The 27,409-nt window shown below is 60.3% G+C and overlaps 3 protein-coding genes across 9 annotated transcripts; 2 read left to right on the top strand and 1 right to left on the bottom strand.

Moving 5' to 3' along the window:
• Positions 1-396: 396 nt before the first annotated feature.
• CRYBA4 (crystallin beta A4) lies at positions 397-1,571 on the bottom strand. Its single transcript, XM_069031048.1, has 5 exons — positions 1,533-1,571; positions 1,296-1,414; positions 945-1,086; positions 698-840; positions 397-544 (listed from the first exon to the last, which is right to left on the bottom strand). The coding sequence occupies exons 1-5, from the start codon at positions 1,569-1,571 to the stop codon at positions 397-399; spliced, it is 591 nt and encodes a 196-aa protein (XP_068887149.1).
• Positions 1,572-5,819: 4,248 nt separating this feature from the next.
• Positions 5,820-9,486, top strand: CRYBB1 (crystallin beta B1). The gene is made up of 5 exons (XM_069031281.1): positions 5,820-5,960; positions 6,746-6,864; positions 8,421-8,553; positions 8,684-8,826; positions 9,176-9,486. Exons 1-5 carry the CDS (start codon positions 5,820-5,822, stop codon positions 9,354-9,356), a joined length of 717 nt encoding a protein of 238 aa, XP_068887382.1. The 3' UTR covers positions 9,357-9,486.
• An 893-nt stretch (positions 9,487-10,379) lies between these two features.
• Positions 10,380-27,364, top strand: TPST2 (tyrosylprotein sulfotransferase 2). 7 transcript variants are annotated; one of them, XM_069031278.1, is made up of 8 exons: positions 11,806-11,833; positions 12,524-12,636; positions 18,312-18,377; positions 21,366-22,268; positions 23,992-24,190; positions 24,902-24,952; positions 25,065-25,113; positions 26,829-27,364. In XM_069031278.1, the coding sequence occupies exons 4-7, from the start codon at positions 21,433-21,435 to the stop codon at positions 25,092-25,094; spliced, it is 1,116 nt and encodes a 371-aa protein (XP_068887379.1). In that variant the 5' UTR covers positions 11,806-11,833; positions 12,524-12,636; positions 18,312-18,377; positions 21,366-21,432; the 3' UTR covers positions 25,095-25,113; positions 26,829-27,364. The 7 variants fall into 7 exon arrangements, with proteins under 7 accessions (XP_068887375.1, XP_068887376.1, XP_068887380.1 ...); XM_069031277.1 differs by having other exon boundaries at positions 18,309-18,377; XM_069031274.1 differs by lacking the exons at positions 11,806-11,833; positions 12,524-12,636 and adding an exon at positions 10,380-10,447.
• Positions 27,365-27,409: the final 45 nt, after the last annotated feature.

Raw genomic sequence — 27,409 nt, 5'->3', positions numbered from 1 at the left:
GAGTGCCGGGATGGGTACAGGGTGTGCACGGAGGTGGGGATAGGTGCACAGTGTGCACCTGCAGCTTGCTTGATCGTGCAGCTCCTTCCAGCCCCTGGCAGGTGCTGGCAGAGCAGATGATGCCTGTGGAGTGGTGGGATGTGGGGGTCCTGCAGAGCCCCTGAGCCTGTTGCCGGGCAGAAAAATTCCCCTCCACCTCATCCCTGCCCCTGCAGAGCCCCGCTCTGCCCCCAAGAAGGGCATCACTGCTGGCCACGCATCCCCATGGCCCCACATCCCCAAGTGCCAGCGCCTCCTTGGACAACTGAGCCTTTATTGAGCTTTGTCCCCGCCGCCCCGCGGGACAGACGGTGCCCGAGGCGCGCGGGCAGCGGCGCGGGGGCTCCGGCCCCGCGGTCACTGCTGGACCCTGCGGATGGACTGGACTTGGCCCGTCTGCGCGTGGGACCCCCACTCCCGCACGTGCTTGTACTCGCCCGCGGGGCTGTCGCTCTCCAGGAGGTACTGGAAGCCCCGGTACCCCGGGTACTGCGAGCAGACCCACCTGCGACAGAGCAGAGAGCGACGGTGGCTCGGGGCGGGCGGCACCGCGGAGCCCCCGCACTGCGGGAGGGTCCGGGCAGCTGCCAGAGCATCCTCGGCTCTGCTGCGTGCCCCGGTGCCGGGTCCCGGCAGGCTGCAAGCCCCGGGTACTCACGCGCCGGAGCGGACAAGGAAGGAGCCCACGGTGCTGCTGCCCCAGCCCAGGGCGGGCAGCGAGGGGCAGTCGTCGCTCATCTCTGCCCGCTTGCCCTGGAAGTTCTCCTGCTCAAAGAGCATCAACCTGCTCCGCCCGTGGTCCTGCGGCCAAGACGGGCACGGCTTTGGCACTGCCACCCTGTCCGTGGGCAGCGGTGGGCTCCGGGGGCCGCCCCGCGTGGGGGAGCCGGGGCGGGGGCACTCACGGCGCAGGCGATGGGGCGGAAGGAGCACATCCTCTCCACGTGGTAGGCGTTGCTGCCGCTCCACGCCTCCCAGCACGGGTACTCGCCGCGCTCCAGCACGAACTGCTGCCCCTGGAAGCCGCAGTGCTCGAAGCCTGCCCACCTGCCGGGGCGGGAGGGGTGAGACCCCCGGGGTGCCCACCGCCCCACTCACAGCCCGGGCTGTGCTCGCTGCACCCAGCGGTGCCTGGAGGAGGCAGCCCCATGGCTCGGCTGGCAAAAGGCACTGGAGGCCTCCATCCTCCAACCCCCCTACTATCCGTGGGGTCCTGCAGCACCGTGGGGTGGCAGTGCCCCGGGACCCCCACTCACGCCCCGCTCTCGATCTTGCAGGAGCGGACGGTGCTGAAGCCATGCTCCAGGGTGCTGTAGCAGTCGGTGGTGAACTCGTGCTTCTTGCCCTGGAAGAAAGGCTCATCCCACACCACGATCTGGGGGGAATAGAGGCAGTCAGGGGGCTCTGGGGGTGCCAAGGCAGAGAGCAGATGCTGCAGGCCCGCTCCCAGGTGTTCGCAGGGCGTGGTGCTGGTCCTGCCCGGGCTCCCGTACCTTCCAGAGACCGGAGGATTTCTTGCAGCGGTGGGTCATGGTGGCTCTGCCAGAGCACAGGGGAAGGGCACTGTTAAAGCTGCCCCTCTGTCCACATGAGAATGACCTCAGGAGCCCACGCACATCCCTTCACCAGCAGTGTGGGGGACAAGAGCGAGGGGGTTGCTCCTTGCTGGAGCAGATGAAGAGTTCTGTGGCTCTCCCTGCCCAGCTGGAGCTGGCATCAGGGCCGTGTGCAGCAGCGGGCACCTGGCCCAGCGGGCACCTGGCCCTGGCAGACATCCCTGCCCGTGCCCAGGGAAACTCCTCCTCCCACTGGCAGCTCCCTGAGCCAAAGCCCTGGTGCTGGAATGGCACTGCTGAGCCGGCACCACTGCAGAGATGGCTCTGTGCCCGCGCTGAGCATCAACACCCTGCCACGGCCACAGCCAGCACAGCCCCTGATCCCCCAACCCCCCAACCCCCACCACAGCTCCCGGTGCTGAGGAGAGGTCTAGCCCCGGATTTTGGATGCTCCTCCACATGTTCCCGCAGCTGCTCGCTCCCAGGCCCCAGCCATGGGCACTGGGCAGCTGCCCCAGGCTCTGGCGCTTACCTGGGGTGAGGCACTGGTGCCCAGGGAGGTGACACGTCCAGCAGCCTCCGGCTGGGTTTTTATAGCCTCCAGATAGAGACAGAGCCCAGGGGAGCATTACTGAAACCCCTAACTCAGCACATGGCGGGGAGGAGGGACCGGGCAGAACAAAGGCGCCGTGTCAGAGACGCTGATGAGCCGGGACGTCGAGCTGGCCCACCGGGCACAGGCTCTGACCCCCACCCCACAGTTCCAGAGCCGGGGCATCGCCCCCAGGCTCTGCCAGCGCTGCTGCCGTGTGCCCTCCCTGGTGTGGGGCTGGGCTGGGGCTGTGTCCCAGCTCTGGCAGCACTCCCCCTGCCCTCGGGCAGTGCTGCCGGCACTGGGGGCACGGGGAGGTTTCCTCACCCGTTTCTGGGAATTGGGAGGAAGGACACATCTCCACTTGCTCTCCCTGCAAGGGCAGAGCAGCTGTCCCCAAAATCCGGGGCAGCTCGTTGCAGGTTGGGCACACAAGAGCCATGGACACCGTAAGAAGTGGGGACCAGGGGCACTGAAATTGTTGGAGGAGGGGGTGCAAAGGCATGGGAGGGACTGGAGGCACAGGTCATGATTTGAGAAGAGCTGCAGCAGCCTCCGGCCTCTGTGCACTGGAAAGAGTCTGCTGCACCCACATTTTGGGGACCTAAACACCTTTCAGCTTTGCTCACAGTGACCCACACACCGCACAGATCATCCCGGGGTGGTGCCAAGACTCCAAAGGCCGGGCAGAGGCACCCACCCAGCTTGCCCCTCAGAGTGGGCAGCAGGTAAAAGAGGCTCTTGGGCCCAGTGGGAAAACCCATGTTCCCAGGGAGAGCTGTGTTTTGGGACAGAATTTGCCAGGAAACTGCCAGGAGGCTGAGCCAGAGTCCCCTTAGTGCAGCTGCAGCAGTCCTGTGAGCCCCGGGCACCCTGGGGGAGGCAGAGCAGGGCAGCTGGGGAGGCTCAGCACAAGCGGCTGCCCCAGGGCACAGCAGGGCTGCACGGGCTGTCCCTGCCACCTGCAACCCCAGCAAAAGCCCTCTTGGCATTGGCACAGTTTGTCCCCTGTCTCACTGTGGCCTGAGCTAAACTCAGCTTGCGCTGGCCACCAGCACAGTGACCACCATTCACTCGCTGTCCACAGCGTGTCCTGGCAGCAGGACATGGCCATTGGAGCCCGGGATGTGGCCGGGTGCCCCCGTGGTTTCACTCAGTGCCAGGCAGGGATGCAGCAGCAGGAACTCCGTGAGCAGCGGGAATCACCAGGGCAGAACAAACCCGCGTGCCTGTGCCATCTGTGGCCACGCTGTGCCAGTTCTGGCCATCTGCTGCTGGGGCAGCTCTTTGCTGTGCTGGAGCTGTGCATCCCACAGGCTCCCCCGTGCCAGGGAGGGATGGTGCAGCGTGGGGCTTTACAGGGCAGAGATTTTGTGTCCGGGGGCTCAGGAATGACCAAAGACAGATCTCTGCTGTCAGCCCTGCCATGGCACTGGCTCAGGGGAACCCCCGGGGATGCAGAGCACTCAGTAACAAGCAAAGCAGCCATCAGGAGCAGAGCTCGGCCCTTCTGAGCTGGTTTTCCAATGGCCAGGTTCAAAGGTGCTGGGGGGTTGGGAGTGGAAGCAGAGTCGGGATGGGTGAGACCTGCTGATTAACGCCCAGGAGCACAGGGCAGTCAGCATGGGGAGAACACCCACTCTGGCTCTGGGAGGAAGAGAGGGCAGGTTAAATTAGAAATCTGGATAAAACCCATGGAAACGAGTGCAAATTGAAATCGTGAATCATAAAACACTGCCCAGCATCAAGGTGAGACCCAGACTGGGCCAGTTCCCAGGGTAATGGGGCAGCAGACCCCGCACCCAGCCATGTCACGGGCACAGCATACCTCCTGAAAAGCCTCGGGAAAAGAAGGGATCAATAGGTTCTTTTTGTTCGGGATTTTGCGCAGTAGCCCAGAGGGTGCAGCTGGATCCCACCACTGCTGGGTGACACACGAGGGGATCAGCACACGGGGCTCTGAGCCCTCTGCCCCCACACCCTCGGGTGAGGCACCGCTCCTGCTGGATGCTGCGGGAAGCTGGGGGGTGTTGGACAGGGGTGTGGGGGTGCAGATGATGATCAGAGCCTCACAGGGACTCAGGGGAAGGTCCCCCCGAGGTGCCATGGGGTGGGGGAGATGTGGCACCAGAGGCTGAGCTGCTGCAGGGGCCGGTGCCAGCGGGTCCCCAACCAGCCACCCCACAACCCCCCTGCACCAGTCAGACAGAGCTGACGCCCCAAAACCCTGCATGGGGTTTGGCACCATGAGTGTGGTGGTGGCAGAACCAGGTGTGGTACAGGGTGAGCGCAGCACGGGGAAAATGGGCTAAAAAGCAAAGGGACAACACTGCCAGTGAGCAGGGACATTCCCAAGGGAGAACAAACACCATTTTCAGGCACTCAGGTGGTTCGGAAAGTGTCAGCTTCGATTACACATCGTTTGGAAAAAACCTAACTCCTGAAGCATTTCAGAACGCTCAGGTCTCGCTTCTTGGCATCTCCAGGGCAGCGCTGCCGGCGCTTGCGGGCACAGGGTGATGCTCAGAGCGAGAGGTTCGGTGTGTGGAGGGAACAAACGGGCACAGCGCGGCTGCAGGCCGGGCACGGTGGGGAGGTTGCCCCCTCCGCGGTGGCAGCGGCACGGGAGCGGGGTGTCCCCGCGGGCCCGGGGCCGGGGCGCTGGGCAGGGGAGGTGTTCCTGTGCCGGTGCCGGCGCCGGCCGGGCCGTGCCAGGGCTATATATGCCCTGCCGGGGCGGCCGCACGCGGGGCAGCGAGTGCCGGGCGCGCTGCAAAGTGGCACGGTCAGGTCTTCTGTTGTGCCGGGGGCACAAAGGAAAGTGCTGGGTTCAGCGGCTGGGCACGGGGCCGGGGAGAGGCTTCCAGCTCGCCCAGCGCTTTGCAGGATGTGATGACTGGGCGGCCGCGCAGACACTGATGAGCTGGCAGTTCCTTTGTGCGCCCGCCCGGGGGTCTGCCCTTGCCAGGCTATAAAGTGGGGGCCTCGCGGCGCCCCGAAACACAAGCCCGCTCACTCCAACAAGAAGCAGCAGCTGCCCAGGTAAGAGGACAAAGTCTCCGGGCACAGGATTGCAGCCGGACCCGAGGTGGGGAGAGGGAAACTCAGGGTCTAAGCTGTGGCCACAGCTGTGGTGGTCACGGCTTGGGAGCACCTCGGTGCTCAGCATCCCACCGCCCTCCACTCCCCGGGGAGCTGCCGGTGACACCCACCTGCGGGGCCACAGCAGGGTTCCAGCTGCAGCGCCTCAGCAGACCAGGGCTGTCCCCTTCCCACCCCCCACACGCTGCCCCAGGCGCACCCCGTGCGGGACGGCCCCGGTGCCCGGCACAGCACCAGGCCCCATCCCGGGGCACCCCTACAGTGCCGGGACCATGCTCAGGGCTCTCCTGATCACAGAAGGAGACTGTGGACTCCAGGACCTCCTGTGATCCCCCTGGTGAAGGCAGGACCCCCTGCCTATGCCTGCTGGAGAACCTTCCAGCGGCTCCTTTCCTGGCCCTGCCCACCCACCCCACTGAGAGTCCCCATCCCGGTGTTAGCATTCCCGGGGTGGGTTGTGGGTGCCCATATCCATGCCTCCCTCTAACCTGCTGCTGGTGCCCTGTCACAGACTTGAGCCCACCACCGCGATGTCTGAGACCACAAAACCCGCTGCTCCCGGCCAGGCTGCGGATGAGAAGGAGAAGGCGGCTCCTGCGCCAACTCCATCCCTCGACCCTGCTCCTGTCGCAAACAGCAAGGGCGAGGAGCCCTCCCCAGAAGCCTTCAGGGTAAGCCCTGTGGCTCCCCACGCACAGGGACACGCTCCGGGCTGAGGGACAGGGGCAGCATCTCTAGGACAGGAGGAGATTGTTCTGGGGGAAGGAGTGTGGAAGGGTGGGTGATGCCATCCCTCCCTGCTCTGTCCCTCCGACAGCACACACAGGATTCGGGCAGCTGCTGCAGGAGGAACAGTCTGAGGGTCCCTTGGCCAGGACAGCTGGTTGGGGACCACAGGCTTTGGAAGTGCTCTCCCCTGGGCTGTGGTGTCAGGGCTGGCTGCTGCCACCTGCTCCCTCTGGTCACCTGCTGCATGCAGGGGTCCTGTGGGGCGGTGGAGGGGATACTAGGGGTGGTACGGCCAGCAATGAATTGCCACAGTGATGCCAGGTCAGCATGCCACCGAGGCACTGCAGCAGGGCTGGCACGAGGGGCGATGCAAGGGCTCCGGTGACACCGTGCCAGGCAGAGAAGGCCACAGTGCAGATGGAGCACCTGGAGAAGCAGCTCCTTCCCGCTGGTGTGGGCACCGGCAGCAGCAAAACCAGGGGCAGGATGAGGCCATCTTGGAGCAGGAACAGCTGTCGGGGGGAACCTGCCTGTGCTCAGCCTGTGCTGCTCACACGCAGAGCCCAGCTCAGCTTGGGCAGGCACCAGATCCGAGAAGCTGCAGGAAGGCTTGGAGAGCCGAGGGGGACACGTGGAGCAGTGGGCTCAGGCATGCAGGGTCACACAGCATAAGCCTGCCCTCCCTGAGCATGCCTGTCCTCATCCAACCCTTTCCTTGCACCCCCAGATCGTCGTCTTCGACCAGGAGAACTTCCAGGGCAGGCAGATGGAGTTCACTGCCGAGTGCCTGAACCTGGCTGACCGTGGCTTCGACCGGGTGCGCAGTGTCATTGTCACCTCTGGACCGTAAGTGACCCCGGCCATGGAGGGGGCCGTGTCCCTCGGGATGTCCCCAGCGGGTGGGGACACAGCCCTGGGGGCACCCTGGGCACCATGTGACGTGCAGGGGCATTTCCCTGCCGCCTGGGCAGAGCGGAGCAGGGCCAGCACAGGAGCAGAGCGGGCATCCCGGATCTCCTCCGAGGAGAACAGGAGGAGATGGGTGGGAAGGATGCCAGGGCCGCATGCAAAGCAAAGGGCACCAGAGGCAAAGCTGAGGGCCCAGGAGAGGCGTCCCTCAGATCACAGCTGTCCATGGAGTACAAGGGACCTGCAGATTTTATAGAAGATGAAATGAGGTGGGATCCTTGGCCCAGGCTGGAGCAGGCAGGGGCGGGCAGGGACAGGCACATGCCTGCACCCAGGCAAATGAGCAGCAATGAGGGGGCTGGGCATGTCTCAAAGCCGTGGGAACAGTTGACACAGGCAGGGACAAAAATGATCCCCAAAGCAGATAACTGAGCAGACCATCCCACGGCGCCGTGCCCAGCTGGAAACGGCGTGCCCAGGAATGCAGGGGGGCTGGTAGTGCTGTGGGGAGGATGCACAGGACATGGCTTGTCCTGACAGCATCCCTGAGGGACTGGGAGGGTGATCTGTGGTCACCTGGAGGGACTTTTTCATTAGGAACCCAGAATATCCAACTCTTCTTAAAACAAAAGGGGGATGGAGCAGCCTGGAAGGAGCTCAGATGTGATACCTGGGAAGCTGCACTAGACATAGAAAGGGTGAAACTGGGAGGACAGAGAACTTGGGTGTCATTGGGGTCCTCAGAAGCTTCTTGAGAGGCACCGATGGGACTCTGCACCCACAAATGTACTTAGGGAAAGACAAAAGCAAAACAACCAGGCTGAGCTTTATCAGTCAGCTTGAAGCTGTGCAGCCTGGGGTGCCTGAACACATCTCCTGCCAGCAGGAAAAACCCTGCTGGCATCTTCAGGAAGAGCTATTTTGCAGGGAAAGGGGAAACAGCAAATCCACGACTATTGTGGTACCGGGGGCTTCTGAAGCCCCAAGCCCATGACATTCCCAGCACCACAGCACCTCGTGGCTCTGCTAAAGAGGTGACATTGCAGCTGAGCGAGCCCCACGGCTGGCAGTGGGACGGGTGCCAGAGCTGGCTGGCGCTGGAGCAGCGAGGCGTGCGAGCGTGCCAGGATCACACAGCCGGGGCAGGAGGGACAGCAGAGTCCTGAGCTGACTCTGCAGGGTGAGCACGTGGGGATCACCGGCTGTGCAGGGGTCCTGCTGCTCCCCAGCTGAGGAAGAGGAGCGCTGCGAGTGTTGGTGCCTGCTGCAGGTTTGGCCACACACACACACACATCAGGGAGCTTCCAGCCGGGAGCCCATGGATCAGCGCTGGCTCTGTGCGGGCCACAGTGCCTGGGCTGGGAGAAAAGTGGGAGCAGGGTGGTGGGGCCACAGCCCTTTTGGACACCTTTCCAGTGTCCTGCAGGCTGACTGAGCAGGAGGGAAACTGCTGGGTGGCACCTGACCTGCTCTTTGCCGACCTCTCTCCCCAGCTGGGTGGCCTACGAGCAGGCCAACATGCGTGGGGAGATGTTCATCCTGGAGAAGGGCGAGTACCCTCGCTGGGACACCTGGTCCAGCAGCTACCGGAGCGACTGCTTCATGTCCATGCGTCCCATCAAAATGGTGAGTGCTGGGGAGCACAGAGCCCCAGTGGGGTCTGCCCAGGGCCGGGCCATGCTGCTCGATGCCTCGCGGCAGCAAAGCTCCAGGGCTTCGGCCGCACCGCCCAGCACCCACCCTCTGTCTTCCCCAGGAGGCTGAGGACCACAAAATCTCCCTCTATGAGTCTGCTGACTTCAAGGGCAACAAGATGGAAATCCAGGAGGACGACGTGCCCAGCCTCTGGGCTTATGGGTTCTGCGACCGCGTGGGCAGCGTGCAGGTGCCCAGTGGAACGTAAGCCGGGCTGCAGCGGCGGCTGCCTCGTGCCAGGCTCCCTGTCCTCCCTGACCTGCTGCTGCAGCTCTGAGCACCCGCACGGGCTCTCAGGCAGCCAGAAAGCACTGCATGGCTGGTTTTGGTGGTGTGGCTGTTTCTGGTGGCGTGGCTGTTTCTGGTGGCGTGGCTGTTTCTGGTGATTTGGCTGTTTTCGGTGATGTGGCTGTTTCTGGTGGCACAGCCCGTCCCCCAGGGGTTGGTGCCCAGCACAAGGAGGCCCCGATGGCCCCCTGAGCGCGCCCGGGCTGCTGCCAGAGCCTGGAGCGGCCGACCCCGCTCAGGCGCTCTGTGTTTGCTTTTCCCGCAGTTGGGTCGGGTACCAGTACCCTGGCTACAGAGGCTACCAGTACCTCTTTGAGACCGGAGACTTCCGACACTGGAACGAGTGGTCTGCCTTCCAGCCCCAGATCCAGTCCATCCGCCGCATCCGGGACATGCAGTGGGACCAGAAGGGCACCTTCGTCACCCCCGACGCGCCCTCCGACTGAGCGTGCCGCCTGCTAGCTACGAGTCCCGGGCCCCGTGGGGCACCCCCGCCTCCCCTCGCGCTCGCCTGCCCAGCACTTTCCTTGTACATTGCACATTCCCTGGATGTACTCTACCTTGTGAGGCAAATTAAAAAAACCAGAAGATTAGAACTGCTCGGGGGTCGGTGGTGCATGAACGCGGCTCCGCTTGCCCGGGTTGTGCCAGCTTTGCGCTGGAGCCGGGTGGGACACGGTGGAGGGTGGTTTTTCCAGGGAATGGGTACCATTTCCAGGGATGGGACCTCCCGGCGCTGGGGCTGGGACACAGGAGAGCCTCGGTGTGCGAGAAGGGGGTGGCAGAGGCTCTGCAGCCCGACCCCACCATCCCCCGTGGGGACCTTCTCAGATGGGGGGCTCAGGGTGCCCCGGGAGCGGCGGGACCAGGGCGGGCTCCTGGCTCCGTCCACGCCTGCGGGGTCGGGGGGCTGCGGCGGGTCCTGGGTCCCTGCCGGTGGGACCCACCTGGGCACTAATTAACAGCCGAAATTGCAGTCGATCAAAGACCAATTCACTTTCAAGGAGTTTTTTTTTTTTTCCCTCGGACACTGTCCCTCCCCACCGGGCACTTCCCTCCAGCCTCGTTCCCCCCTTCCCATCCCGTTCCCTCCCGGTGGAGCACCTCGGGGTGACATTTCCCTGCGCTCCCACGCCGCTAATTAGCGACGGCGGTGATTAATTACAGCAACAGCAGTGACGGCAGCGCTGCCGGGCGCTGCATACGGGCAGCACCGGGACCGGGGCGGGGACCGGGAATAACGGTGAGGCCGCGGGCAGGGCGCTGCGGAGCGCTCGGGGACGGCTCCGCGGCCACGGCCAGTACCGGCACGGGCAACAGCACCGGCACGGGGACGGGTTCGAGCTCGGGCTCGGGCCCGGTGCCGCCCGGTGCCGCCCGGTGCCGCCCGGTGCCGCCCGGTGCCGCCCGGTGCCGCCCGGTGCCGCCCGGTGCCCGGCGCGCGCGGCGCAGGCGCGGAGCGGCGGGCGGGGATCCCGGCCCCGCGTGCGCGTGACGTCGCCGCGTCTCGCGCCGCTCCGGGCCGGCGGCGGCCCCGGTGAGTGCGGGGGGCACCGGGGGGAATGGGGGGAATGGGGGGGATCGGCCCGTCCCGGACCGGCACCGGCACCGCGTGTGCCCTTGCCGTGTGTCCCCCCCACCCCCGGCGCGCCGGCGGGCAGGTGACAGCGGCCGGGCTGCGCGGCGGGCCGTGCCCGGTACCGGCGGGCCGTGCCCGGTACCGGCTCGGGGCTCGGTGGGTGGCGCGGGCGAAGCGGACTGGGCGCGGAGCGGCGGGGGATGCTCGGTGCGCAGTGCGGGGGGTGCTGGGGACACCGAGCGGTGGTGGGTGAGCGGAACGGTGCTCGGTGCTGCGGACACAGAGCGGGGCTCGGTGTGCGGTGCTGGGGACACCGGGCAGGGATGGGTGGGCGGAACGGTGCTCGCTGCTGGGGACGCAGAGCGATGCTCGGTGCTGGGTGTTCAGGGCAGGATGCTCAGAGCAGTGCTGGGTGCCCAGTACAGGATGCTCGGTGCTGGGTGTTCAGGGCAGGATGCTCAGTGCTGAGTTCGCGAGTGGTGCCGGGTGCTGGGTGCTCAGTGCAGTGCAGGAGGTGCTGAGGGTGCCACGGGGTGCTCAGTGCACAGAACACAGTGCAGGATGCACGGCAGGTGGGACAAGGTGCTCAGTGCGGGGTGCTCCTCAAACCTTTGTCCTCCCATTCTGCCCTTTGGCACACGGCCCCTCTTGCTGCTCCCATGGCACCCCTCTGGCAGCCCGGCACCAAGCTGTGTCCCCATAACCTGAGCACTGCTGTACACAGAGGCTCCCAGGCGCTGGGGCTGTCCATCTGTCCAGGTGCCCAGAGCTCAGCCAGGGTTGGGACTGCCCTCCTATACCAGGATGAGTGTGGTGGTCTGGGTAGGTGGGAGCCCTGTGAGGAGCTGCACCTGTGGGTCTCGGGCAGTGTCAGCCTCTGCTGAGGCTCGAGAGGTACTGGCAGCACTGAGGTCAGGGTGGCTGTTGGATGCAGGTCCCTTGGCTGGGGTGCAGACGGGCTCCTGAGCAGCTGCAGTGACAACTCACAGCCCACCCAAAGCACTGGCACTCTCCCATCTGTTATTGGCAGTGCCCTGCAAGGCAGGGATGTGGCATCCACACTTTGTCCATTGGAAGCTCAAGCTCCTTGGGACTCGTGGCTGGAGTTGCTGGCACTGGAGTTCCCAGCACTGCCAGCACCATGTCCCCAGGGCTGGCAGCATGAGCTGGGCCATCCTCCTCTGCAGGCAGGGGATGGTTTGCATCACAGAGGCCTTTGCTCTGTCCCTCGCTGTGTTTGTTTGCACGCTCGGGCTCTGTCCAAAGATCATCTCACAGCTTGAAACCCCTTCAGACTCCTCCCTCTGCCAAGCCCTGCTGGCTGCTTGGACTCGATTTTGGGAGGTGAGTCCCCCCTCAGCACAGTGGTGCTGCTCCCTCCTGCTCAGGCACTGAGCGAGGGGTGAGTGGGGAGATCCGAGTGATTGGTCCTAGCAGGTTTCCAGATTGGCCGTGTGTTTTGTGGGAATGCTGCAGTGTGCTCGTGGGGAGCTGTCAAGTGCCAACACGGGCGCCTTCGAGCGGGGTTTGCCATCGCATGCCCGCTGCAGCTGATGCCCCGAGGCTGCTGCATGTGGCACCGTGGGAGCAGCTGTGCTGCAGAGCCCACAGGGAGCCCAGGGTCTGGGCAGAGTCACATGGGGGAGGCAGCCTGGAATGTGGGGGACAGCAGCTGAACTGGGCACTGTGCGTGTCCTCCCCAGCATCGCCCGCAGCAGCTGGAATTTGGGGGCTTCACTGCGGGGGCATGTGCCAGGCTGGGGCCTGGGGTCTCTACAGGACACTGGTGGGCTCACCAGCATGGGCAGGCTCGTGCCACTGCCGTCCTCTGCCTGTAGGTTTTGCAAACTGTATTAGTAATTTCTGCCGCTATTTTAAGGAGATTTTTCCAAAGGCAGTTTGCATTACGGATACGCTGAGCCTTCGGGGATGTGTGGGATGGCAGGAGCGCTGTTAAAATGCAGGGACTGTCAAGAAGATTTTTGGAGAGAGAAAACAAACCCCCAGCAGGTGGTTTTATTTGGCACCATACAGATGCGCCTTGTGATGAATTTGTGATGCCTTGAGGAACCTCAGCCTCGTGCCTCGGCCGAGCACGTTTCCCTCCGGATTCCGCAGAACACGGAAGAAGTTGGCTGCCTGCTTTGGTTCACTCCATTTTCCAAGCCTTTAGTGCCCTGTCTGTCTCCAGAATTCCTCAAAGAAATCCTCTCTCAAGGCCTTCCCCCCCCCCTTTCCATCCCCAGTCTGGGCTGTGGTGCAGGCAGGAGGGTGGGCCAGGGCTGGCCCTGCTGCAGGAGCCCCTTGTCCCCTCCCAGGGACAGCAAACAAGAGCAGCAGCGGTGGTTGCTCAACGTGCAGCACTCGGAAGTGAAGCAAGCAGCTGCTTCCCACTGCACATTCCCAGGCGGTGACCCCAGACTGAGACTGGGGGCTCTGAAGGGGCTGAAGCATCCAGGTGCTTCTCCACAGAGGAATGGCCACGGCAGGCTGCTGTGCTGGGGGGCAGGGGAAGCTTTTCCAGCGCTCCTGTTCCTGCCTGGTGCTGGGAGGGATCCTGCGGTGTGCGTGGCTGTTGTTGGCAGTGGCTGAGCTGCGAGGGGAGTGGGAGAGCAGCCAGCCCACCCCCGGGCAGCTGTGCTCACAGCTGGCTGCAGGCCAGCGTGCCCGGGTGGCATTCAGGGCATGGGCACCGTGCAGGGGAGGGACACCGAGCACAGGCCTTGGTGGCCCAGAGTTTGCAGATGCAAGTGGCGGCAGAGGAGGAGCAGGGCTCGCAGCTGGGCTGGTGCAGACAGGAAGGCGCTCGGATGTGCCGCGCACGGTGGTTTGGCTGACGAGGCAGCAGCGGCGCAGTCTCGGAAGGACCCGGTTCCATTCCTTCCATCGGTGGTTTCACAAGGGCTTCTCCCATGCCAGGGCTTGTGGGGAGTCATTGCCCGTCCTGGCTGGGGCTGGGAGTGGGAGGCCACGAATTCGCACGTTGCTGAAGTGGGTGCTGGTGCTTCCCGAAGTTTCTGGCTTTGTGGAAACGCCAAATGCTTGCTGTTATGGCATCTGTTGTGCCGGGCATGGCTGGGTGTTGCTGGAGGTCCTGGGGCTGGTCCGTGCTCAGGACTGTGTTCCTGAGGAGCTGCAGGAAACAGGACGAGAACGAGTAGAGGAGCTGGGGAGGATGGGGGGGTGCAGCAGTGTCCCCTCTCCCCTCCCTGCCTGCAGGGTGAGCAGCGGCACCTCCATCCTTGCTGCCCTTCCCTGCCCTCAGGCTGTGCCTCCAGCCCCGGGGCTGCTGCTACTGCTGCATGGGGAAATAAAACACTTTGATTTTGTTTCTTAAGCAAATTTGAGGTTTTGGGGTTTGTCTTGCAGAAACAACTTTTTATTTGCAGATCCTGATCTTTGTGCGTGCAAGAATGGAGCTTGTTGAGACTTAGGGTTTGGCATGTGGATTGGGAAAATATTTTTTGAAGATACTTAGTGTTTTTTCTGGCAGTTCCTCTGACTTCCCTTTCTCCCTGTTGTATGGCAGGCTCTGACTGCCCGTGTGGTACATGAAGGGATGAGACGCACCAGCAGAGATGCGAGAGAATCTTAAGGTTTTATCCAGAAGCAGTACCTCTGCTCCCAAGAGCTTTTTTATTGCTTACAGCTTACAGACTTACAGTTCTACAAAAAATCTGTCCTCTTCTGTTGTTCTCTCCAAAGCCATGGCCAGTACAGTGAGAAAAGTGTCCTGTTCTATGTTGGAGTAGAGGTAATAACTCATTGCTCCAGTTCTGTCTCAGGTACACGCTGTCCAGAGAGATACTGCTGCTGCTGGCACTGGTCTTTGTTTAACTCTTCCCTTACACCAATAGCTGTTACCTCAGCACACCCACATTCCTGCAGGGACTATTGGTGCAGTTTTGCGAGGGAAGAGCTGTGTTTGCATCAAGCGTGGTGAGTGAACGGGGGCTGCAACCCCAGACTCCCCTTGCACTGTGCCCCTCTCCTGTGGGGATCCCCGGGGCATAGCCCAGGCGAGGGATGGGAGTTGGAGGGACCTGCTCAGAGGCATGGAGAGGAATCATAGAATCATCACGGAATCATGGAATGGTTTGGGTTGGAAGGGGTTTTAAAGATCTTCTACTTCCGTGAGTAGGGACACCTTCCACTAGACTGGGTTGCTCAGAGCTCTCTCCTGCCTGGCCTTGGGCACTTCCAGGGATGGGGCAGCCACAGCTTCCCTGAGCAAGAGGAGCTGGGGGACAGCTCAGTGCTTTCCCAGAGCCCCCTCCTCCAGCTCTGTGGGGACAGTGGGGCAGTGGAGTCACTGGTCAGGGCACAAGGGGAGCCAGCATGGGAGCATCGCTGGCCCTTCAGTTGCACCTGCACTGGCTTTGCCTTTGTCCCCCTGAGGCAGCAACTGCAGAGTAATTAAGGGAGGATGAAGCTCTGTGGGTTAGTTAAAAGTCAGGAGCTCCCTCTGAAGTGCAGAGCTCGTGTTCTGTTCCAGCACAAGCCCGTCTGACGTGCTGGAGCCTTGCTGCGGTGCGGGGACGCAGTGCCAGGTGCTGGGGAGTGGGTAGGTGCCTCCATCCCTGTCTCCTGCCAGCAGCTTTCCCCTTGGGCATTCTATAATTAATCAGCCACTCTGAGCTGAAGGCTGCTGCCCTGTGAGGTTGGCAGGGTGGATGCTGATAAAATGACAATAAAATGTCATTGCTGTGCTTGGAATGAGGGATGGGCAGAGGGGAGTTACTGGAAATTGGTGGGATTTTTATTGTTTGAGGAAAACTGCAGCACTGAGCAGGATAATAAAACGTTTTGCTAATCATAACGGCCTTGAGGCGATAAACCAACAGTCCTGTTAAACAGTCCTGTCCAGATAAACCACAGTTTGTGCTGTGAGATGTCTGTGCATTCTCTGCTGACGTGATTTAGAGCCTGTTGGAGCCGGCTGGCACACAGTGCCCATATCCCTGGCTGGGCTCTGTGGGATGCAGGGCAGGGATGCTTGGCTGGAATGGGTGATGTGGCTCAGGGCTCTCACCTTGGCAGGCTCTTCTGAGCCAGAAGGTGTTTGAAGCTTAATCCTCGGGGCAGCAGGTTCTGCTGGTTTATTTTTCTAGGTACTCAGCAGTGAGAATAAATTCCCCTTTGCCCCCTGAGTCCGTTGGGTGCTAAGATGCAGCTGGAGCAGCCTCTGTGTGGTTTGGGTGCTGAGGTGGCTGCTTGAACACTCATCCCTGAACTCTTCTGACTGTTAGTTTTCCCTGGGATGATGGCGGCAGTGCAAGTGTAAACCACAGGGCTGTCAGTGCTTGTTTGGGGATTTTCTAAGGGACACAGAACTCCAAAGTGCTCCAAACCCCAGGTGTTTTTGCTGGCATTTGGTTTGTGTTTTCACTGGGATTAACCTCTGTTTGGTGGATGCTCTGAGTTCATGACCTGCAGTGCAGCTTCAGTTTTAGTCACCAAACCCGTCCTGCTCTCAGTGGTGCTGCTCTCGCCACGTGGTGGCTGACAGCAGCTTCTTTTTTGTTGTGGGTTTTTTTTTTTTTGAGTGCTGCAGCTTCATTTTCATATCTCCTCTCCGAGGCTCCGGGCTGTGTCTCACCAGCAGCACAAGTAGGTGCAGAGCCCCTGTCCCACCATTGGGGCAGGTGGGTTGGACCCTGTTCCCACTGTCCCTTGGGATCAATCCTGGTCTGTGAAGTGCTGGGGTGGAGAAGCACGAGCTGGAGGTTGTGCAACAGGGCTGACGCTGCACTCGCTGACCGCAGCCACCCCCGTGGTGCCTCTGTGGGCTCCTGGTGGAGATTGGGGCTGGCCCCATGCCCCACGTTCCGTGCTCCATGCTCGCCACATCCCAGTTGTGCTAAGAGAGATACCTGGGAGTCATCAGGCGTTTTGAAACGTGCCATACAAATTGGCAGCAGGAGCATCCAGGAGAAGCAGGGCTGCCATCAGCAGTGCCAGCGTTGGACTGAGCTCAGGTTGGGATGGAGCAGAGCAGCCCTCAGGCAAGCTGTGTTTATTTTTGTAAATGAACTGGAGACTATCAATTCAGTAATTAAATATTGCTGATTTGTAAAGATGTGAGTTGGATATGTTGGGACATTTCTTGCTGACCACAGTTCCTGCTGCTGTTCCGCCACAAGGGCGCCTGCAGATCCTCATCCTTCTATTAAGCACCAACAAATTGAGCTCAAATTTTCCAGGCCACACCTATGTCTTTTGGGGAGGCTGCACTTAATGACAATCATTTCTGGGAATGGCTTAAAGAAAAAGGCAGCTTTTGATCATATGGGGCTCCTCATAGAAACTGGTTTTGTGGTTGTTTGTAACACTTTAACAAATGGTGTTTCCTCACTGCTGAGGGTGCTGGGCCTGCACAGGGGCTGTTCTGGGGGTGGTTTTCACCCGTTCCCAGCACAGGTGCCGAGGTCAGGGGTTTCACTCGGGGGGTTTTGCTCGGGGTTTTGGTCGGAGCTGTTGTTGGAGCCCAGCTGGCGGTGACGCCCTGCACAGCATCAGGAAGGAAGTTGCAAACAAGTGTGTGTCCGTGTGTGTGTCCGTGTGTCTGTGCATGGCTGGAGCTGGAGCTGCTTCCGGAGTGGGGTGACTCGGCTTGGCTGTTAAACCACCTCTGTCCCTGCACCTCAGCGCTTGTGGCACTGCAGAAGCGCATCCAGGGATGCAGCTGCTGCTCCGTGGAACCTCAGCCTGGTCTGGAGCTGGAATCCTGCAATCCATGGAGGCCAGGCTGAGCAGGAAGCCTCTCAAGGAAGCGCCTGCACTGCGGATAAGCCCTTGCAGAGTTCATGCTGGGTGGAGTTTCCCTCTGGTTTCTCCTCAGGGCTGAGGCGGAGGGGCCAGTGACACTCAGTGGCGGGAGAGGAGACTCGGGTGGCTGGAATAGCCATTAGTGTCACCGTTGGAAATGTTCTCAGGAACATCCTCCAAGGCCAGGACCTGCTGTGCAGTCAGGGGGAGCTGACTGGGAAGGGCCCAGCAGCAGTGACCCCACGATGGTCCCATGTCCATGCTGTGATCCTGGGAGCAGAGTGACATCCCGTGATCCCACCGAGTCCCGGCCCCTCGGGGTGCTCTGCTGCAGCTCCGTGTCCCAGACTGTCCCCAGGATGCTCTGTGCTTGCAGGACAGCTTCAGCCAAGGCTGCTGGGCTCCCTGGCATGGAGCAGTCCTTGTGGGAAACCCAGTGTCCCAACCTGGTTCCCAACCTGGAGTGATTTCCATGCTGCGAGGGGCCGGTGCTGCTGCCTTGGCAGGTGGTAAGGCTGGAGAGAGCTTTGTTCCTTGGGCTGCAGCCAGGAGGTCCTGCCAGGCCTGCAGGTCCTCTGGGCTCTGTCTCCTTTCCCTGTCACTGGTTTGGGGGCTCTGGTCATTGTCTGACTGGTGCTTGATTTCAGCATTTGCAACAGGCGAGTCTGGAGCTGCTTCCTCTGGGCAAGGCTGCTGTGCTGGTCGGTGTGTGCTGGAATTGTTCCCAGGTGGATTGTCACCCCCCAGGCTTTAAACACCCTGGCTGCTCAGTCCCCCCCCGAGGCCTCTTCCTTCCAGGAGGCTGCATTTCCTAAAAGAGCAGCTGGCCTGCTGCTTCCCTCCTGTGTGTCCCGGCTTGGCTGTGGCTGGTGTCTCAGGGCAGGTGTGCCAAGTCCAGCTCTCAGCGCTGACCGTGAGCTGGGACCACCAGCTCCACCAGTTTCCCTGGGGCTCCTGGGAGGAGGCTGTGGGCAGGAGGGGAAGGTGCTGAGGAGGAGAGCAGATGTGTGTGCTAAAAAACCAAATCAACACTGTGGCTTCTCTTCCCCAGCAGGTGTTTTGGTGGCCACGGGTTCAGCATGAAGCTCCACTAGCAGCACAATGACCTTACGGGGGGAAGGTAAGAGCAAGCAGCTGGATGTGTGGTTCCCCTGGGATGCTGGGTGGCTGCTGCAGATCTGTCTGATGATGTTGCACATCTGTCCACACCACCACTGGTGCCTCCTTGATCCTGTGTTGCTTTCACAAGCTGGCAGGACGCAGTGTAAGCCTTGTTCATGCTCAAGCCCCATCAGCATGGGAATAGGGAAGACTTGCTGCCTGTAGGACCTCCTGTCACTCTGCTGTCACTTCCCCACTGGTTCCCATCCTCCCCTACACTCTGAGTGCCAGCCTTGCTCTGATGCTGGTCAGGGACAGAGCTCCTGGCCCTGGCTCCCATCTCTGTCCTGCCGTGTCCGAGCTGCACTCAGGGGCTTCACCCCTGGGTTACTCATGGTGCTCTGATTTCTGCTCCCACGTCACCATTCCCTGCCATGATGTGCCAGAGTAGCCCCTGAGAGCTGCCTAATTCCTGCTGGAGTGAGAAGCTCTCAGAGCCAGCTTGGGCATCTGCAGGGGTGTTGTCTCTGGAAGGGCTGTCTCTGCTCAGACAGCCCTGCACCTAATTACACCACGATTCCAGCACAGTGTCTGCTGGGGAGGAAATGACCCATCCCTCTTCCCTCACAGACTAATGAGCCCCATAAATTTTAGGAAATTCTCAGTGGAGAATTGCACGAAAAAGCTGAGAACCAGCTGGGCCGTTTGTGGTTGCCCCCAGCCCGCAGCCAGACGTGCTCTGGATGTTGTTCAGCCCTCCCAGCACATTGAGGTGATCCCAGAGTGATCCCAACAGAGAAGTTTGTCCCATTCCAGCCCTACCGAGGCCGGGGGCTGCTGTGCAGGGGCAGAGCCAGAGCCAGAGTCCAGAGCTCAGCAGTGGGGAGAAGCTGTGCTCCTGTGGGCACCCGCTTTTCCCAGTCCCCACATGGAGTGGGAGCTTCCCCGTGCTGGTGGCATTGGGTGGGAGCAGTGGGGGCTGTGCCTCTGCCTGCTGGACAGGCAGGGTGGTCCCCAGGGACACACAGAATCCCAGGATCATTCAGGTTGGAAAAGCTTTCCCAGATTTTAAAGTCCAACTTGCCCGATCCCCACCTTGTCACCAACCCAGAGCACTGAGTGCCACATCCAGGCATTCCAGGGACACCTGCAGGGATGGGGACTCCAAACCTCCCTGGGCAGCCCCTTGCAATGCCTGACCACCTTTTCCATGAGGAAATTCCTCCTGGTGTCCGACCTGAGCCTCCCGTGGCACAGCTGGCAGCCCCAGCCACCCTCCCATCACACACAACATGAGAGTCCCTTTGTTCTCTCTGGAGCTGCTGGAGCATCTCGGTGGGAACTGCTCCCTGTCAGCTGGTTCTCCTGGAGAACAGAGCACTTCTGTGCTCCAGCCTCCTTTCACGCTGCAGCCTTTGCTGCTAATTAGCCTGTCTTGGTCTGCATCGCCCTAATTATTCCAGTTGGCCCTAAATCCTGCCTGCTCCTCTGCCATCCATTGAAATGGGTCTTGTGGCATTTGCAATTATTTCGGGGTGAACATTTGAATCTATTTACATGACTGAAGCAGATGAAGAGAGCAGGAAGGAGCAGCACTTGTCTTGTTAATAGCTCTGACTTTGCTTGGTGCTGCAAAAATGCCAGAGCTGTTGGGTGTCCCTCTGATCTACATCCCAGCAAATCCACCCACTTTATCTCATACCTGGGGATGCAGCTGAGGCTGTTTAGCTTTGGTATGTTACCAAGCAGCTGGTCAGGGTGGACCAGGGAGTAAAGAGCCCCAAAAATAGTTTTGGTGGTGATGTTGCTGTGCTGCTGGGTTGGGGAAGGACATCCCTGGGCTGGCACAGAGGCACTGCCTGGGCAGGAGTGGATAAAAGCCGGTGGGCAGATGGGAGCAGTCTGGGATGGTGGAGTGGGATGTCAGGAGCAGGAAGAGGAGAGAGCGAGTCCCTGAGTGCCTGGCAGGGGGGGCAGGAGCAGGGAAGCTTCCCAGCTCCAGGCTCTCTCTCCTGCCTGCTCCCTGTTCCTCATGGCCACTACACAATGTGTTCCTTCGTGGAGAGGAGAAAACGCTTTTCTGGAGCGGTTCTTTGGTCTGTCAGCAAAACAGAATCCATGGACGGCCCGTTCCTTCCACTCCATTCAGCTCCTGCCCCAGCCACATAATCTCAAAGAGCTGGAAATCCTGGGGTGAGCCCAGGGGAGGATTGCAAAACCTGCACTCACAACTGGGGCGGACGGGGGAGGGGGTGGGAAGCGGTGCCAGCATTCCCGGGAGTCCCTCCGGGGCACGCAGCAGAGCTGGGCACTCGTAGAGGCTGCAGCCTTCCTGCTGGATGTCCTGCCAAGCCGTGGAAAACCCCAAAAAGTCCTGGTGCCAGATGAAGTTTCACGGATTTCTCCGTCAGGTCAGTCTCCGAGGCAGAGCAGGGTGGTGAACGCTGCATGTGGCTGTTCACTCTCAGATGGTTGAATTTTTAAGTGTTTCATTCTAACGGCTTCTCCTTACTCAGACCCTTAAAGCTGGCATGAGAGGCTTTTGTTTTTCTCTTATTTCAGCCTCTCCCTCCCCTGTGACCGCAGGGTTAAGCTGAACAAAATGTAGGGAGGATGCAGGTGGCTGAGAGGTGAGCGGTGCTGGAGTGCTGGCTTGGGTTTGGGAGGAATAACCTCAGCGAGGGCCTGGGCTTCTTCATCTGGGATGGAAAAGTCTCTCTGTGAAGATTTTGTTTTCAGGAGTCCCTGAGTATACAGGGCCCCTCCTCTCCAAAACGTTCCTGGAGCTTTGCTGCAGCTGTAAACCCGTGTTTTCTGAGAACACAAACAGCGCAGAAATTATCTCTTTGGGTGTGCACTGAGGCAGACTTTAATTACCTGCTGGGTGTAAGGCACCAAGCCCAGGAGGTGCTGATAAGTGAAGGAGGTGATGAAATCCTGGGCTGGTGTCAGCATCCCACCGGGGCAGGGCTGGCCCCGCTGCTCTGACTCTGCTGTTCTCTTGCAGATGCCCGTGGGGTTGGACACTCGCTAGCGGAGAGCTGAAGCCCCCAGCCTGTGCCCAGGAGAGCAGGATGCGGGTCACCATGCGCAGGGTGCTGCTGCTGCTGGGCTCGGTGGTGGCCCTGATGGTGACCCTGCACCTCGGGCAGCAGGTCCTGGAGTGCCAGCAGGTCCTGAGCGAGAGGAGGCACAGGCTGATGAGGCCCGAGAACGAGGAGCTGGTCATGGTGGACGCCAACCACGTGGAGTACCGGTACAGCAAGGACATGCCCCTGATCTTCATCGGCGGCGTCCCCCGCAGCGGCACCACGCTGATGAGGGCCATGCTGGATGCCCACCCCGAGGTGCGCTGCGGGGAGGAGACCCGCATCATCCCCCGCGTGCTGGCCATGCGCCAGGCCTGGTCCAAGTCCGGCCGCGAGAAGATGCGCCTGGACGAGGCGGGGGTGACGGACCAGGTGCTGGATGCAGCCATGCAGGCCTTCATCCTGGAAGTGATCGCCAAGCACGGCGAGCCCGCCAGGTACCTGTGCAACAAGGACCCCTTCACGCTCAAGTCCTCCGTGTACCTGTCCCGGCTGTTCCCCAACTCCAAGTTCCTGCTGATGGTGCGGGACGGGCGCGCCTCGGTGCACTCCATGATCACGCGGAAGGTGACGATCGCCGGCTTCGACCTGAACAGCTACCGGGACTGCCTGACCAAGTGGAACAAGGCCATCGAGGTGATGTATTCCCAGTGCCTGGAGATCGGCCGCGCCCGCTGCCTGCCCGTCTACTACGAGCAGCTGGTGCTGCACCCCGAGCAGTCCATGCACAACATCATGAGGTTCCTGGACATCTCCTGGAGCGACACGGTGCTGCACCACGAGGAGCTCATCGGGAAGCCTGGCGGGGTGTCCCTTTCCAAGTGAGTCTTGGCTCCTTCCTCAGCTTTTCGAGGAGTATTTTCGTTACACGAGGCTAAAACTGGGGGCAGAGCCGCGGTGCCGGTGTTTGTGTGTGACTTTGGGGGAGGAGGGACAGCGCATTGTGCTGCAGTGGGGTTTGTGTTCCTGAGTAAGAGGTGGCTTTAATGGTCCCAATCTGTTGTACTCTACAGAACAGCTTGTCAAGCAAGGATTTCAGGAGCAAGTGACTGTTTAATCTCTCTTGACACTGCAGAAATTATTTCAGTCTCTAATTTGCAAAGAACTGCTTGCTCTGAAACGTGAGCTCTTTAATGCCTCTTTCTCCACCCGTCCTCAGATGCTTCCTTGGTGTGATTAGTTGTGCTGCTAATGATGATGAGCAGCAGTTCTTGCCAGGTCTGGGGCTGGTATTGCAGAATAAAAGCAATACCTGCTCGGTGGAGGCACACCCAGCACTCCCTCCTGGTCTCTCCGTGGGGGGGGGGGGGGGTGTTTACCTTCTCCCACTTTGTTTTCCTCTTTCAATGCTTTTTCTTTTCTAAATGGAGGCTTAAGTCAGGCTTAGCAAAATTTAATCAGCGATGTAAGGGAATTATCCAAGTCTCCATCAGTTGCTGGCCCCGGTGGTGAGGGCACAGGAGCCACAGGGGGATGTGCAGCTGCTCCGGTTTTCCGGGCTGCCCTGGGAGTGCAGCTGGCTCTGCTTCCCTGTTTACTCAGAGTAAATTGGTCCAGGTTGCTTAGATCAGGTTTTTAAATATTCAAAAGGGTCACAGGGTGTATCTGTGCTACAGCCCACACATCTTACAGTTGTTTTCCTGTAGTAAGCAGAGGTGTCCTGGTAAAACCCCCTGTCCCAGTGCAGGATGGATCCCTCCTGTAGGAAAAGAAGAAACAGCCTCAAGTTGGGCCAGAGGAAGTTTGGGTTGGATAATAGGGAAAATTCCTTCCCTGAAAGGGTGGTTAAGCATTGGAACAGGACAGCAGTAGAGTCACCATCCCTGAAGGGATTTAAAAGCTGTGTGGATGTGGCGCTTGGGGACATGGGGCAGTGGTGGTCTTAGCAGTGCTGGGGGAGTGGTTGGACTCATTGGCCTTAGAGGGCTTTTCCAACCCTAATGATTCGATGATTCTAAACTGCAGGACCCAGCCTCTGGGGCTGTGGAACCCCCTGCCAGGATCTGCTTTCCCAGAGCAGGGCTGTGAGGGGACAGGGCTGCCCTGCTGTGCCCCACCCTGGCTCTGCCCCAAGTGGCCCTGGCAGGTGACGAGCTTTGCTCTGCATGGAAGGGACTTTGGAGCCATTCAGCCTGGAGAAGAGGAGGTTGGTGTGGAGACCTCACAGCACCTTTCAGTACCTGAATGGAAGCCAGAGAGGGACTTTTCACCAGGAACTGGAGTGCCAGGACAAGGGGGAAAGGGTTCAAACTTAAGGGGAGAAAATTTAGGTGAGATACACAGAAGAAATTCCTCCCTGTGAGGCCCTGGCACAGGGTGACCAGAGAAGCCGTGGCTGCCCCATCCCTGGAAGTGTCCAAGGCCAGGTTGGACAGGACTTGGAGCAACCTGGGTTAGTGGAAGGTGTTGGGTTAGTGGAGTGGGTTGGGTTTTAAGGTCCCATCCTGTGGTTCTCTGTGGAAGAGGCAGCGAGTTTTGTGCGAGACCAGCACGTGCGTGAAATCCAACCGTTGTGTCTTTTCTTTTTTCCTTTATTTTCCCCAGGATAGAAAGGTCAACAGACCAGGTGATCAAGCCGGTGAACATGGAGGCGTTATCCAAATGGATCGGGCACATCCCAGGGGATGTGCTGCAGGACATGGCCCACATCGCTCCCATGCTCGCCAGGCTCGGCTACGACCCCTACGCCAACCCCCCCAACTACGGCCACCCCGACCCCCTGGTTGTCAACAACACGCACAGAGTGAGTGGCACTGCCATGGCCAGGGGCTCATGGAGCAGGGGAAGCTCCTGAACCAGATCGGGAAAGAGCAGGGGGGAAACAGGCTCACGCAAGGAAAACGACAGAATCACAGAATTCAGAGTCATTCAGGTTGGAAAAGCCCTCCCAGGATCATCGAGTCCAAGCTGTGCCCGATCCCCACCGTGTCACCCAGCCCAGAGCACTGAGTGCCACGTCCTGTCCTTCCTTGGATACCTCCAGAGATGTTGACTCCAGACCTCCCTGGGCAGCCCCTTCCAAGGCCTGACCACCCTTTCCATGAGGAAATTCCTCCTGATGTCCAACCTGACCCTCCCCTGGCACAGCTTGATGCAGTTTCCTCTCATCCTGTCCCTGTTCCCTGGGAGCAGAGCCCAACCCCCCCCGGCTGCCCCAGAGTTGTGCAGAGCCACAAGGTTCCCCCTGAGCCTCCTTTTTTCCAGGCTGAGCCCCTTTCCCAGCTCCCTCAGCTGCTGCTCCAGCCCTTCCCCACCTCCATTCCCTTCCCTGGACACGTTCCAGCCCCTCAATGTCTGTCCTGGAGAGAGGGGCCCAGAGCTGGACAGAGCACTCGAGGTGCAGCTGTTTCCCTGGGAAGGTTGGGAATGGCTGGTAGAAGTGACCCAAAGGTCATTCCAGCCCCACTCCTGAGCCACTGCCCCAGGGGGTCACTCCAGGTTCTCTTTCCCACAGGTTTTGAAGGGGGATTATAAAACACCAGCCAATCTCAAAGGTCACCTGCAGGTAAGAGCCGGGAGTTTGGGTTCCCTCTCTGGGGAATGCCGGGAATGTCCCTGCTCCCTTCCCTGGGGAATGCTGTCTCAGAGCTGACCTTTCTCTTTTGGGGCTCTTCCAGGTGACTCAGAACACGTCATCATCTCACTAAGAAAATTAATGATTTCCAGGTAAGACCCTGTTTATTTAATTTTGGGATTTGGGCAAATCCGCCTGCGTTGCTCCGGGACTGGCGCTTGGTTTGTGTGATTTCTGTAGCTCAGCTGGTGTTCCAGGCACACTCCTGGTGCCAGGGATCCTTCACAGTCGCCTCAGATCTTCCCAACAATGCTGCTGTGTGGGACCATTTGTCAGGAATTCTTTTCCTGAGCTCTGGGAACAGGATTAAAGCTGCAAAATGAAGCTCAGCCGCTTGGGAGGGTTATTGCAGCCTGTCCCCGCGGGCAGCACGGACACATGGAATGTGTGGAGGAGCTGAGCTGCTCCCCAGCTGCCTCCAAGGACGTGCCATGGACCTGAGGAAGGGGATAGAAAACAAAGGAAAACATGATGGAAAACAAAGCTGCTGCCTTGGGCTTCTGCTCCAGAGACAACTGTTGACGTGTTGGATGTTCTTCCTCCGTGCTAAAGCATAAAATGTCATTCTTGGTACCAAAACTGATCCTTTAAGAGCAAGTTTCTGTGTACAAGCAGATGGTTGGGCTACAAAAAGACCAGAAGCACTGAGGGAAGATCAGGAATGGTGTGTCCACTGTGCTGGGCTGGGAGTTGGCTCCTTTCTGGCCGTTTTTTGTGTGGCAGGGGCTTTAAACCCTCAGTTGGTCACCGGTGTGTTGGTCTGAGGGGATCCTGCTCCTGAGGGAAATCTGCCCCTGAGAGGATCCTACCCCTAACAGAAACCTGCTCCTGAGGGGATCCTGCTCCCGAGGGAATCCTGCTCCTAAGGGGATCCTGCTCCTAAGGGGATCCTGCTCCTGAAAGGATCCTGCTCCCAAAGGGATCCTGCTCCTGAGGGGATCCTGCTCCTAAGGGGATCCTGCCCCTGAGGGAGTCCTGCTCCCAAAGGGATCCTGCCCCTGAGGGAATCCTGCTCCTGAGGGAATCCTGCTCCCAAAGGGATCCTGCTCCTGAGGGGATCCTGCCCCTGAGGGGATCCTGCCCCTGAGGGAATCTTGCTCCCAAAGGGATCCTGCCCCTGAGGGGATCCTGCTCCCAAAGGGATCCTGCTCCTGAGGGGATCCTGGCCCTGAGGGGATCCTGCCCCTGAGAGAATCCTGCTCCCAAAGGGATCCTGCCCCTGAGGGAGTCCTGCTCCCAAAGGGATCCTGCCCCTGAGGGGATCCTGCCCCTGAGGGAATCCTGCTCCCAAAGGGATCCTGCTCCTGAGGGGATCCTGCCCCTGAGGGGATCCTGCCCCTGAGGGAATCTTGCTCCCAAAGGGATCCTGCCCCTGAGGGGATCCTGCTCCCAAAGGGATCCTGCTCCTGAGGGGATCCTGGCCCTGAGGGGATCCTGCCCCTGAGGGAATCCTGCTCCCAAAGGGATCCTGCCCCTGAGAGGATCTTGCTCCCAAAGGGATCCTGCCCCTGAGGGAATCCTGCTCCCAAAGGGATCCTGCCCCTGAAGGGATCCTGCCCCTGAGGGAATCCTGCTCCTGAGGGGATCCTGCTCCCAAAGGGATCCTGCCCCTGAGGGGATCCTGCCCCTGAGGGAATCTTGCTCCTGAGAGGATCCTGCTCCCAAAGGGATCCTGCCCCTGAGGGGATCCTGCCCCTGAGGGAATCCTGCTCCTGAGAGGATCCTGCTCCCAAAGGGATCCTGCCCCTGAGGGGATCCTGCCCCTGAGGGGAGCCTGCCCCTGAGGCTTTGTGTTTGTCTCTTCCAGAACGCTGCCAATGGCCTGTTGTTGCCCGAGAAGGAAGAGTGTGCAGTGAGCCTGTGGAAATCGGTTCTCCAAGCATATTGCTTGCTCCTACTGTTGCCAAATGACTGCGCTCCAGGAATGTATTTGCATTTATTTGCAAAGGCCAAACGTGCTCCACGGCGGGAACGTCCCCGGCCTCTCCCTGCGCTCCGTGGGGAATGCAGCTGTGGAAATCCGGACTCAGGGGGGAGGGAGGAGATTCCCTGTGCTGTGGCTGGAGGACTCCTTACATCGCGTTTGTGTCTCGTGACCTGCTCCCCGTTCCCAGGGTCGGGAACAGCACTCCCATCCCTGCTGTTCCATATTCCTGGGGTCGGGAAAAGCCACCCTGGTCCTGCTGTTCCCAATTCCCAGGGTCAGGAACAGCCCCCTGGCCCTGCAGAGCCTTTGTGGTGCGTGTGCCCCTCCCCCCACCGACCCCTCCCCGACCCTGCAGAGGCTATTGCAGAGTTAATATATGCCCCCCCCCCCCCCCCCGGTGTCGGACACCATTAAAGTGTTGATTTGATATTTAATATTTTAATAGCGCGAGCTCCGCCCCC

The sequence above is a fragment of the Aphelocoma coerulescens genome, chromosome 15 (assembly GCF_041296385.1).
Source record: "Aphelocoma coerulescens isolate FSJ_1873_10779 chromosome 15, UR_Acoe_1.0, whole genome shotgun sequence".
NCBI classification, from domain to species: Eukaryota; Metazoa; Chordata; class Aves; order Passeriformes; family Corvidae; genus Aphelocoma; species Aphelocoma coerulescens.
This window is presented reverse-complemented; position numbering and strand designations above follow the sequence as displayed.

What these genes read in the sequence shown, in the direction of transcription:
- CRYBA4 (XM_069031048.1), bottom strand. Translation starts at nt 1,571, where the DNA reads ATGACCCACCGCTGCAAGAAATCCTCCGGTCTCTGGAAG. An exon ending in TGCAAGATCGAGAGCGGGGC is followed by an intron (nt 1,087 to 1,295) that starts GTGAGTGGGGGT and finishes CCGCCCCGGCAG; the next exon opens with GTGGGCAGGCTTCGAGCACT. An exon ending in TTCCTTGTCCGCTCCGGCGC is followed by an intron (nt 545 to 697) that starts GTGAGTACCCGG and finishes GCTCTGTCGCAG; the next exon opens with GTGGGTCTGCTCGCAGTACC.
- CRYBB1 (XM_069031281.1), top strand. Translation starts at nt 5,820, where the DNA reads ATGTCTGAGACCACAAAACCCGCTGCTCCCGGCCAGGCTGCGGATGAG. An exon ending in CCTCCCCAGAAGCCTTCAGG is followed by an intron (nt 5,961 to 6,745) that starts GTAAGCCCTGTG and finishes TTGCACCCCCAG; the next exon opens with ATCGTCGTCTTCGACCAGGA. An exon ending in GTCATTGTCACCTCTGGACC is followed by an intron (nt 6,865 to 8,420) that starts GTAAGTGACCCC and finishes CTCTCTCCCCAG; the next exon opens with CTGGGTGGCCTACGAGCAGG.
- TPST2 (XM_069031274.1), top strand. Translation starts at nt 21,433, where the DNA reads ATGCGGGTCACCATGCGCAGGGTGCTGCTGCTGCTGGGCTCGGTGGTG. An exon ending in TTGTCAACAACACGCACAGA is followed by an intron (nt 24,191 to 24,901) that starts GTGAGTGGCACT and finishes TCTTTCCCACAG; the next exon opens with GTTTTGAAGGGGGATTATAA. An exon ending in ATCTCAAAGGTCACCTGCAG is followed by an intron (nt 24,953 to 25,064) that starts GTAAGAGCCGGG and finishes GGGCTCTTCCAG; the next exon opens with GTGACTCAGAACACGTCATC.